Source organism: Anomalospiza imberbis, chromosome 6 (genome assembly GCF_031753505.1).
Source record: "Anomalospiza imberbis isolate Cuckoo-Finch-1a 21T00152 chromosome 6, ASM3175350v1, whole genome shotgun sequence".
Lineage (NCBI taxonomy): Eukaryota > Metazoa > Chordata > Aves > Passeriformes > Viduidae > Anomalospiza > Anomalospiza imberbis.
In genome coordinates this window covers 4,524,805-4,537,290 of record NC_089686.1, presented here as the reverse complement: position 1 = coordinate 4,537,290, position 12,486 = coordinate 4,524,805, and the positions used below count along the sequence as shown (strand labels likewise).

Genomic DNA, 12,486 nt, shown 5'->3' with positions numbered 1-12,486 from the left:
CCAAGAAAGGGCTCTAGGCCACTTGAGTAGTGTCTGGACATCATACTCTTCTAAGCACTTACTTTTTATTTATAATTTCCCTTTTGATCCTGATCTTCCCATCCTCATCAGAGAAGTCTTACTAGGACTGACCCAATAGGTAAACAAATACAAAGAATATAATTTTCTAGGGTCTAGCTGCCAAATAGCCAACAGAGTTCCAATGAAAAGCTGTAGGTCTTGATTTCCTGATCTCACTCTTCTGAACACTGCAAGCAAAAGGCTCTTCTGTGACCATCTTGTCAGTAGGAATTGCACTGTGCACCAAAGGACCATGCAGGAGTGTTTCTGCTCACTGCCTTCCACACAGTTTGCCATTGGCCAGTGCCATCTCCCTGTGTCACCTGCAGTGTGATCTGCATTCTTACCTGTGCTTTCAGCCTTGTTTCTGTGCTCTTCCCAGAATAAGTCTCTTGGTTTGTTCCAGTCCCATCTAAATGCAGACCCCAAGGATTTCTGCTACCTTGCCAGTTGTAAAATGCTGTCTCCCAGCCACTCTGGCTGATCAGTTTGTTTTCTCCTCATTATCGTTGGGTGTCTAAACACAAGTGCTTGCTCCAGCCCCAGCTTCATGACTTGGAAATCCCTAAACCTCTTTAATAGGAACCATGTGCCTGCTCACCCTGTGGCTTCGAGTTCGAGCCCTGTCATTATTTTGAAATCTATTTCTTATCTTGTCCTTTTGACTCTTTGGCCAGAAATTAGGTGTGCACATCCCATGGATTTTGAAAGCAGCTGTCAAACTGCTCTGTCACAGGGATCAATTACAATTTCACTTAATTGCAAATATCTGGCCTAGAGTTAAGTGCCTCCACTGAGCTTAGATGTAGATAGATGTAGATATATGAGGATGGGATCAGCTCCCCTCTCACCGTGCCTTTCCATTATCATTAAATATAAAAGGGCCCCAGACAACATGTTCATCCTGAATACACAGCTATTTGCTAACTACATCACACGGGATGAATCCCACTGATTAAAAACTTACAGCAGCTCCCCACTGTGCATTTATTTGGGCTAAAATTTACACAGGTCTTTAAATCCAAGGTAGGTCTTGCAACAAGTGTGTGTTTCTGTGCCTTTCCCTGACATGGGACTGTAACATCCAAATCAAATGCTGATGGTGGTATCATGCCTAGTGCCACCAATTGCATCATTATTTTGTAATTGAAAAATAGAAAGCATGGCTAAAAGTGCATTATTCGTCTATCATTGTGTGATTATTTTAAGTGGTAGCTGAAAAAGGACTAATTGCATGGTAGTTTTACTTGGCAGGAAGACCTGCAAGTTGATGCTACTATAATATATTCTTTTTAAGCCATTCTAACTCGCAAATAAACTGTAATTTACTTTTCAATAGATGTCAGTCATTATTAGTACCATAAAAATATCTACTTTCTCTCAACAGCCAAGGAGAATGCTAAAAGGAGACTTGCCTTTTCAGACCCGTGGCTGATTATCCTCTGCATGTTTTTAATAAACCTGTAATTTTATTTAAATTCTTGATTCACCACTAAACAATGGAGCCACTGAATACAGATTATTTTTAGGGAAAAAACCACATCACACAATTACAACTGCAAAAACCTCCATGTCCTAGTTAGGAAAATTCTTGATTCCAAATGCACTCTCTGCTATGATAAATCTTTTTTTTATGTGTAATGTTGGTTTACAGTAATAGCTTGGAACCCCAATTTGACATTTCTTTATGGCTAATGTAGCAAAACCAATAATATAAAATGAAATTCAACCTGAGTGTGAAAGGATACCTCTGTCACATAAAAGTTGGATACAGGACAGTGCATTCTCTCACCCAGTGCATCTATAACTTCTCTCAAAATCATATTGTTTCTTCTATACATCACATCACGTATTAATGTGGGTGATTATTGATAGGAGTAGTTAAGAATACCTTCAGGCCATGATTTCTAGAAGATTTTCCTGTTTCTTTTACCAGACTGGTGTGATGTGGTCAGACAGGATGAATGGTGGGAGCTCGGTGCTGCCCCGTGACAGCAGTGTTAGTGCTCCTTGTTTTCAGCTGGGATCTAGGAAAGCAAAACAGGGATCATGGGCTGCATCTCTGGGAGATCTGTCTGGAGAGCGAGTCACCAGTCGGTGAGATCAAATTCTCCCCACTTGTGTTAGGAAGTGTGCACTTAGGTCTGAAAACCTCTGTGCTGAAATGGGAAATGCCAGCTCTGCTGCTGCTCCTTGTTTATGTGCAGAGGTTTATTTCTAGGCATGCCAAGCTTCACTTTTCTCCAGTTTCCTTTGTTAACTTCAGAAACGTAAGTGCACCAACCTGACTGCGAAAAGACTTTTTCTGCTTGGGTACATAAAACCAAATTATTATTTTCTTCCCCATCCCAGCTTACAAATAAAAGTGATTGTGGAATTGAAATGTTGAGGAATAAGAACTTGGTGCTGTCTCTGGACCTGCAGGCTCAGGGAGCTCTTCTGTTGCACACATGCACAGTGATTGCCTCTGTAAAGTTGTTGGTTCCAAGGGATGTATTTTTATTCTGGAGGTTTGCTGGCAGAGGGAATGAAGGGCTGATAAAGCAAATAGTGACAACAGCTTATTTGTAATGCTGTTATCTCAGCCCTCACTGTTGTGTTTGTGTTTGGTTCTGCCTCCTTGAAGTGACAGAGATGGTATTATTAAAATACTTTTGTGCAGGATTTCAGTATTTATGGGACATAGAGGACTTACAGGCAAGGGATGATTTGTGACTTGGACCAGAATGGGAGGTTTTGCCAAGAATTATTTTGAATGCATTCATTACATGTACAACTCTTTTTCTGTTTTTCCTTTTTTTTCTTTTTCAGGAGAAGAAGGAACACAAACGCACACAGAGAGCAGCAGCCAAGAAGCTGAAGGACAGACACGATGCCAGTCTTGCACATCCACATTTCTCAAGCTAATCTGGAGATTCCTGATCATTTTGTCCGTCTCTTCCTCCTGGGTTGGGACCACGCAGTTTGTCAAAATCACTTTTGAGACCTTTGACTGTCCCTTTTTCATGACTTGGTTCTCAACAAACTGGAACATTATGATTTTTCCCATTTATTATTCCGGGCATCTTGCAACTGCGCAGGAAAAGCAGTCTCCAATCAAAAAATTCAGGTAGGCTTTATCATGGCAGTATCCCTTTAAAAAACCTAATTCCTGAGGTCTGAGATCACTGCTGTGCTCAGTTCCACCCGTGGTGTCAGGATAAAGGTCATGCTACAGAAAACCTCATTCATAAATAGCTCACAGGAGGCTGACAGATGAGTGATGTGTGCTGAATAAACGGGTACTTGATTGTTAAAGGGTTTTAATGAGTTGAAAAGGTCAATAATCTGCTTATAGTCTTGCCTAATATCTCTGTATTTGTGTTCTTGCCCGGATCAGGTGAATCTGTCCAGCTCCATTTATGATAGAATAGCAGTGTTGGGTACAACCAAGCCAACTGCTAGCTGAGAGGAAGAATGCTCAGAGCTGAGGAGGTGGTTTCCATGTGGAAGACCATGGCTTGTTCTCTGTGCTGAGCAAGTACAGCAGGATGCAAACCGCCCTTTCCTCCTGCTGGAAATTTATAAATCCCTTTTCAGTAGCCCCTGAGAAATCAGAGAAATCAGAAAATACAAGGTTAAGAGGGAACCCAAAGAAATCGTCCAGTCCAAGCACCAGGGCCAGCATAGCTTCACCTTAGCCAGTTCTGAGGAAAAGCACATCTAATCTGTCTGCAGGGCTTGGAAGGACCTCACATTCTGTGACAACTGGTTTCACAGTTCCTCCTCCTCTTTTGTTATTCCACTGATCTGACAGTGACAGGGGAGCTGCTTTAAAGGACAGGACAAAACTCAGCTCACCAGGAGATACCACACCTTGCCCAGGGAGGGAAGAGGAGATTCACAGGGTCATTTTGGGCTGGGATCCAATTCTGTTGTACCAGTGCAGGCTTGCTTGGAAAAGAACCTGCATGCCTCCAGCAGAATTGTCTGTTCCACCAGGGATTACCCAGCGTGGGGCCCATCCCTGGCTCCTGCTGTCCCTGAGCACACAGGGAATCCTGTTTGTCACTGTCTGGCTGGAGTGCAGCAGGGCCAAACTCTTCCCTCAGCTGCTTTTTGCCAGGATCTGGGATGTAATTTGGCCCTAAATTATCATTTCTGTCAAATCAGTGTGACTGAAATTGAACAGTTGCACTTAATTAAGTGCTTCTCTGCAAACTCTGGTGCTTTGTCTGTTAATTATGCTTCATTCAGATTTCTGCTGGAGTGTTTGTGAGAACATGAACAGTGTCAGCTTGGCTTCTGCATGTGGGGTGAAGTAATAACAATTGCACAGCACACAAGGAAGAAGGTGAGAAGAAATATCCCTGCAGCTAAATCCCCTGCAGTTGGTTCATTGATTATATCTCTATCAGAGCAAAATTTTGGGGCAACGCTTAAAAAAAAAAATCCTGTGCTTAAATAATTGATATATTTTCCCAGCTGTTAAGAACTGAGCTTTCAAAGTTGAGGACACTGTCTTAAATGCCACAGGAATTTCTGCAGTGGGTCAGTGAATGTGTGGACTCAGGAACAGTGTTAGAGGTGATGGGAATCTTCCCAGAGTATTTCTTATTCCAGATGTGTCAGGAACTGACAGATATGTCACGTCCCAAGGAGGAAGTAACTGCTGGTAAATAATGATTTCATCGTGGGGAGCAGCTGCTTGGTCAGTGCTGTGTTACAACTTGACTGTCCAAACTTTTACAGATTGATATGGGATGGGCATCTCCTCAGCATGAGCTCTCCATTTTTTGGTAACTTAAAGGATTGAAAATCTGTGGGTTTAACTTGTAGACAGATTTAATTTGGAAAGGATCTTTGGAGGTTATTTCACCCACCCTCTTCCCCAGAACAGAGGCGTTTTCAAACCTGCATTAATTATTTGTGTATTTTCTTGGTTTGCATTTTTGATATTGTTCCTGTTACAATGATTTTTATTACATTTTGTAAGATTTCTTGCTGCTTCGTTTGCCTGTTTTACTCCAGTGCAGTAGCTAATTCTTGTCAATAAACCCATTTGCAGCAGTTCCAGGCTTTCCTTGGAGACCAGAGGTGATTTATCTTTCTTTCTGGAGGATGTAGTTACTCTCCAGGAGCTTTAAAGACATCAGGCATTTTGTCCAGCAGATACTCCCAGTGGATCTGAACAAACAATATCTGTGACATCTTGGCAGGGATCAGTGATCCTGGAAGTGACTTGCAGAGTGCTGCCCCAGGCTGGCAAAGCTGCAGAGAGCCACTGCTCCTTTAATACATCCCACTTGGAACGACAGAAGTCTCAATCCTCAACTTTAGATTGGCTTTCTGGAAAATTTAGGCTGCTCAGTACCTAAAGGAGCTGCAAGAGAGATGGATTTTTGACAAGGACATGGAAGGGGAATGGCTTCAGACTGAGAGAGGGCAGGTTTAAATTAAATATTGAAAATAAATTCTTGACTGTGAGGGTGGTGAGGTCCTGGCATAGGGTGCCCAGAGAAGCTGTGGCTGACCCTGGATCCCTGGAAGTGGCCAAGGCCAGGCTGGATGGGGCTTGGAGCACCCTGGGATAGTGGAAGTTGTGCAGAGGGTTGGAAGTGGATGGGCTTTAAGATCTCTTCCAACCCAAAACACTCTAGCATTCTATTAATACAATATTTGAGATTATAAAAGGTGTGTTTCTTTACCTTAGAGATTCAATCTTGTGGTCTGAGAAAATAACTCATGGTTATGAACTCACTGCTGCATTTAGGTGAAGTGTCTTGGTTGTCTTGAGGCAGAAGACACCTCTGGGTATCCCCTCAGTATTGTAAATAAAAGCTATGTCCCTCATAAAGAGTTTCCTTCCAGAAAGAAGAAGGAAACTCCTTGCATTAGTGCTGGTTAAGATGATCTGAAGTTCAGGAAGCTCAGAAATAGGAACTCTAACCCTGCCAGCATTTACCACAGCAGAAGACACTGCACAGACTTGACTTTGGAGCCTGATGCAGTTGTGGTGTGGAATAGGTGGGTGAAATTTTCAATGTTAGTACATTTTGCCTCCCCATCTGGCACCTTGGCTTCTCAAGGACAAGCACTGTGACACTGAGCAGCTTCCTGCCAGGATCCACCCACGGTGTGAGAGCTGAGATTGGAGCTGCAGCTCTTCCCAGCCTGGGGCACTGGCCAGGGAAAGCGTTGGTAGGTGCAGGTTTAATGTGAACAAAACGCACTGGCAAGAGTTGGACTTCTTGGATAAGGAGAAGTGAGCATCACCTGAAGTGCAGACTGAGCCATGAGCTGGTATTAGTGCATGAAACCTGTCCCTGCAGGTTTCTCACCCACAGTCCTGTCCCTCTGTGTTGCAGTAGCTCAGTGCAGCTCCCTCAGCCACCTGTGGAACAGCAAACCCAGGCCTGCTCTGCAGAGGGAACGCGAGGAGCACCATCAGCACAAAGCTGGCCTTCCCATGGACCCTTCCTGTGGGACACAGCATTCTTGGTGCTGCCCCAGCCAGGCACTGCAGACCCCTTTCCTTTAGCTGCAGCTCTCCACCAGACAAACAGAGCTGCCAGCTCAGACTCAGTCCGTGCTGGGGACCCAACTCACCAGGGTGCTTAGCCTCGCTCAGTTTGCTGCCCGTCCCCTGCACTGGAGCTGGGAGGTATTTTATTGCTGCAGATGCCATCATTTAGGCAGAAGCACTGAATTTGTGCTCCCAGAAGGTGCTGCTGTGTTATTTGCTGCCCCAGTGTCCCATCCAGGTGATGTCGCTGCATGCTCTGTGTTCCTGTGCCCCAGGTCTCTGCCTGTTTGCTGGTTTTTGGTTTTGTTTTTTTTTTTCCTGTGAGCTGTTTAAAAGCAGCTGCTGGATTTCACTGCAGAGGCAGCTGTGTGTCAGGAGGGAACAAACCCATTCCTGTGCAGGGCTTGGCATCAGAATATCCGAGAGGGCACATGAGCTATTTGGGGGGTGCCAGAGGCAAAGCTGCACGACTGCCTGAGGTGCTGTAATTCCTGAGAGCATGGCACGCTGCCCAGAGCTGAGGACTACCTGCAAGTAAAAAGAGTTATTTGTGTTAGAGGGCAGGTTTTAAATAGACTTCTTGTGCATTTGGAAAGAGTTTGTGTCGTAGTTTCAGGGTCAGCTGCCCCTAGATATGTCTGTGCCTCTAAGTCAGCAGCCTGCAGCATTATTTGTGTGGGGAGGGTTCCAGGGAGCCCTCTCTCCTGAGCCCAAGGTTTTAATCACTGCCATGTCTGAAGACTCCTGCAAGTTTAATTTTAGTTGCATGTCAAAGAGGCTGAGTTAACCACTGAGCCACCAGCCCTCACAAAGCCTCAGGCAATTTGACTGGGAAAATAAAGTGTTCTCCCAGCTCCTCATTGACTGAGCATTATTCATGGAGCTCTCCTAGGCACAGGGGTGAATTCATCAAGTCTGCCTCACTCAGCCCGACCCTGTCAGAGACTTTGCTGTATTTTCTTCACTGTGAGTTGAGGAACCTCCAGCCCCTGTTTTGTCTGGTCATCGCTGTGTGTGATGGAGGCCCCTCCACCTGCTTAAACAGCCCTTTGCCTGGGGCCTGCAAAGTATTCCCAGATTCTTTTCCTGACTCTGCATCTCTGCTCATCCCTCCCCCCGCTTCTGGGAGCTCAGAGACAGGTGACATTGCTGGGGCAGCCACAGCTGCCTCTCCCAGGTCACTGACCCAGAACGATGGAATAACCACTGAGCCTTCCTCCTCTGAGGATTCACACTGTCAGGGCACTTGGATCCATCCTCCTGACTCTGCTCCAGGTTTGGCTGTGTGCAGACATCCCAGGGATCTGCAGGACAACAAAACCTGGCCCGTTCTGGCATCTGGGTCCAGCTGTGCACTTCTGGAGGCAGCCCAGGCACCTTTCTGCCTTGTTTGAACACAGCACAGGCTTCTTTCCTCTAAGATCCTGACAGCCCCTGGGGCAGGTTGGACTTAAAATGATGCAGTTGTGCCCCAGAAGTGCTGGCAGAATTCCCACCACGCAGGTGTGGAGTTCACAGTGCAGGGCTGTTGGTGCCAGGACATGGAGCACCCTGGCTGGGGTGTCATGGAGCACCATGGCTGTGGTGTCATATAATATAATATAATATAATATAATATAATATAATATAAATTATACAATAACATAGTATATTAACTATATTATACTATATATTATATTATATTATATTATATTATATTATATTTATTATATTATCGTAATCATATTGTATTTATTATGTAATATTATATTGACTATGTAATCTTACATAATATAATATTACATTTATATTTACATATGTATACTATATTGATTTTATATATATATATATATATATATAAAATAAAGGTAAACTGCTATATCTGCATGTCAAGGAACACTGAAGTGCTGCCAGTGAGTCCCTTCTCACACAGGGAAACTTCTCACCTCTGACTCCTGTTTGAAATCAGAGTTACAAAAGCCTGCAAAGTTAGGCATTAATTTATTTGCTTCATTAATTTGTTTGCTTTATATCTCAGATAAATGATGCACACCAGTAACTGTTCTTTTTCATATTTTAAACATTTTATCCTTATCTGTGGTGAATAGGACTCCTGAGAGCATTGAGGCTAAGTAGAGTGAAGGAGATAATTAGCAAATCCACCAGCCTGCATACAGAGATTTTGAGAATGGAATTTATTTTTACCAGAAATGACTGCTTTGTACACCAGGCTGTCTTAGTGGCATCAAGAAACAAGTGGTTATTAAGTAGAATCATAAAACCATTTGGGTTAAGATGTAGCTGATCTCAGTTCTTACATAGATATTATTATTCTACTTTCCTCAAAATGAGAGTGATGGTTTCCAATCTTAAGAGTAAAAACCTGTGATGTCTTTAACAGCAAAATTCCCAAGAATTAGTAAAAATGGTTAAGGGGCCCTGAAAACAATTTTGTCTTCCTAATCAGGATTGTTATCAGACCACCCCCACCACCCCCAAATAACATACATTTTTGACATCACATTGCAGCTCAATCTTTCAAGTTGCCAATTAGTTCTGCATAAAGAGTGTGTTAGCAATCTTCCAAACACAGCCAAGTTTGGCTGTGAGCACTTTGGAGCCTCAGGGCATTTGGATTATTCTCTCCATGTCTCTTTCCATGGAAGGATGTGCTGCAGGTTGAGGGTACCTTGGTTCACTCCACTGCTTTTTGGGGTCACTTGTGGGACCTCCCATGTTTTAAGCAGTGCCAGGGTGCCTGCCATGCCAAGAAGTGAAGCCCACTGGGAATATCTTCAGGAATACCTTCAACCAAGAGTGCAGAGTTGCTAAAAAACATCCTTCCCAGTTTGAGAAAGGCAGAGATTCCTGAAATCCCAAAGAAGCAAACAGCTCACTTGAGCTGCGTGGGACACAGTGCTTGGGAAGCTGGGGGTTTTGTTTGCAATTTAATCCTCAAGGAAATGTCTCCCAGAAAATACAGCTTTTCACTGTACAATAAAAAGAAGCTGTTAAACACCTTCCCCTCTCTTTCCCTTCCTTCTCTCACACTCCTGTTTGCCTGGCTCACTCCCACTGCCTGGTGGCTCCCTTCCCCACCACGCTGTGTCTGGCAGTCTTTTTGAGTATCTTTAGGCAGTTCTTAAAGCTTCCTTGGCCATACATAAAAATATATTTCAGTAAGAACAAAAACAGGGCTTGGAGCAATGCAGAAAGAGAAGAAAATTGGCAAGCTGCAGAGAAAAAAATGGTGATTCTAATCCCTGTGCTCATGGCCTTGAAGGCAGAGTCTGGGAGCTGTCAGAACATTATAGATAACCTTCATTTCTGTGTGTGAGTCCCTGGGATTATTGTAGCACAGGATTATTCCAGGTAAGTTACGTCTTTTCTTCTTGAGAAATTGCCGTTTTAAGAAGATGGTGGTTTGTTTTCCCTATGTGAATTAAATAATGGATTCTCTTGGGCGTGTGGAGTAGTTAGGAAAAGCAGGATAAAAGCCTAATGAATGTTGTGCTGGAGTGAATGCTAAGGAAAACCCTGGCTGAGACTGAAACTCTTTTCTTTCCGTAGGGAATGCAGTCGGATTTTTGGTGAAGATGGTCTGACGCTGAAACTCTTTCTTAAAAGGACTGCTCCCTTTTCTATTCTGTGGACTTTGACTAACTACCTGTATTTACTGGCTTTAAAGAAGCTCACAGCCACGGACGTCTCCGCCCTGTTCTGTTGTAACAAAGCTTTTGTCTTCTTGCTTTCTTGGATTGTGCTCAAAGACAGGTTCATGGGAGCAAGGGTAATGAACGTGCCTCCTTTTCCACTCTCTCATGTTTTCATAACTGCACTTAAACCCATCAGCCACGGTGCTGCCACAGCACTGCTGCACTGGGGCGTAGACACACCATGAAAACCTTTCTCATTTAGTTTTATGATGCAGCCTCAGGATCAGTTAGAGGCCTCAGAATTCAGTGTGGCAATTTCAAGGAGCTATTAACAGCCAAGAGTAACTTGATCAATTACAATAGAAGAACTTCCAGTTTCATATAAATCTATTCTGTCTTGGCTTATTGTGCTGAAGTTTGGTTAATTCTATTTTAAACTTAGTGATGAATGCTTAGGTTCTAACTAAAGCAGATTTATTCCTTGTTTGGACAGACAGATGTTTGCAGTGTGTGATGTTTATTTCTTGTGCTACCCTGTCACTTTCCACACACACGTTTACATGTGCATGTGTAAAAATTGCTTTAACATTAACACAGCCCTCTTGTGTGGAGGTGCATTTTGTACTGAAGTGTTTCAGGACTCACTGACAGTAAAATGGACCTGCAAAAATTTAAAACAGAACTCGAACAAAATGTCATGCCCCTGGATCTGGGGAAAGCAAACTTGTTGTGTAATTTTCCATGCACACATCTCCCAACATGCAGCAATTTAAATTCTTGGCTTCACACCTTGGATGAGGAGTAGTGAGGATTTCTGCTAAGTTCATTGGTGCAGATTCCCTTCTGAAAAGGCTCAAGGTCGTGTTGGGCACAGTCCTGACTGAATTACTGGAAACCTTGAACTTCATTAGTCACTGGCTGGGGCCAGGTGTGGTGGCTGTCACCAGAAGAGACCAGCAGCAGCTGGATTTAAGTTCCATGGAAAGCTTGGTGGATCAGGATGCTCATTCAAGTCGGTTTGGTTTTTGAAAATGGGCACAGCAGCTTTTTCTTTTTTTTTTTAATTAATAGTGTGATAGAGGGTTTAGAAATGAAATGAAAAGACATCCTGTTGTACAGTATCTCATCTGGCTTTTGGAGCAGCCACCAGGACACTGAGCAGAACACTGTGCTTGCCAGGCTGAGGAGGTGAGCCAGTGCTTGAAGGTAAAGCCAGAGACCTGGATATCTATTTGATGCACAGCTGAAAATACAGAAAGATCAGGTGAATGTGACCCACCCTCAGCCCACTGACTGACTCAAAGAATAAACAGGGGGTAAACCCCTCAGTTCTCTACAGAAATAACAGGAACAATAACTACCCCCCTCTGCCCCTTGATCATCTGAAAAGATTGAGCATTTTGTACCCTTTAAGCTAATTTTCATCTCAAAGCGGCATCTTTCTGGCAGAGCAAGCATAGCTCTTGTGTTCTCCTAGCCTGCTCTGTTAAAGAAACCTAGAAATAAAAGCTGGTTTCAGTTATTATTTATTTTTCACTGACTAAAAAAGGTTGCCATAAATGTGCATTAGTATGAATTCTGTAAACACCGTGGGGTTCACACAGGAAAAACCTGGAGGGAAAAGTGAGCAGCAAATCCTGCACATAAACTGGATTTCACTGCTCACTGGCAGAGCCTGGGTGCCCATTGCTGGAGAGGTAATTCACAGTGTTTTCCAGCAGCTCTCCTGACAGAATAACACTTAATTATGTTCATAACCACGCAGGAGGGTGTTTGAGAGAGCAGCACAGACCCAGCTTTTTGTGCTCTGAGTGCCTCAGCTGCTCTCGCCCGCAGCCCCTCGGAGCGCAGCAGGAATTGGGTTATTTGGACAGCAAGGACATGAAAAGAAATAAAGGTCTAATCCTATACCCTGAGCCATGTTTTTGTGGAAAAACTCTGCACCCAGGAGCTCAGCCAGCTTTTCCAAGGAGCTCAGCTCAGCTCCCAACTCAGCTCAGCCCCAGAGCTCCGGGGCCATTGGGCGCGTCCAGGTGGCATCGAGGTGGGGATTCACAGAATTCACAGAATCACTGGGTTGAAGAGACCTTCAAGATCTTCAAGTCCAACCCAGCCCCAGCACCCCAACTCAACCCTGGCAGCCAGTGCCACATCCAGGCTTTGTTAAACACACCCAGGGATGGTGGCTCCACCACCTCCCCGGGCAGCCATTCCAGAACTTTATCACCCTTTCTGTAAAAAACTTTTTCCTGATATCCAACCTGTATTTCCCTTGGCTCAGCTTGA

The 12,486-nt window shown here is 44.0% G+C and overlaps 1 protein-coding gene across 5 annotated transcripts in view; it reads left to right on the top strand.

Annotated features, from left to right (window-relative positions):
- SLC35F4 (solute carrier family 35 member F4) overlaps positions 1-12,486 on the top strand; it is a 116,405-nt gene that overhangs the window by 95,845 nt on the left and 8,074 nt on the right. For 3 of the 5 annotated variants that reach the window (XM_068192093.1, XM_068192095.1, XM_068192094.1), the window contains 2 exons: positions 2,872-3,169; positions 10,115-10,334. In XM_068192093.1, coding sequence (XP_068048194.1) covers positions 2,872-3,169; positions 10,115-10,334 — 518 coding nt within the window. Of the gene's footprint in view, positions 1-2,871; positions 3,170-8,641; positions 9,926-10,114; positions 10,335-12,486 lie in introns of those variants that run through there. The other 2 variants (XM_068192096.1, XM_068192097.1) reach the window with 2 other exon arrangements.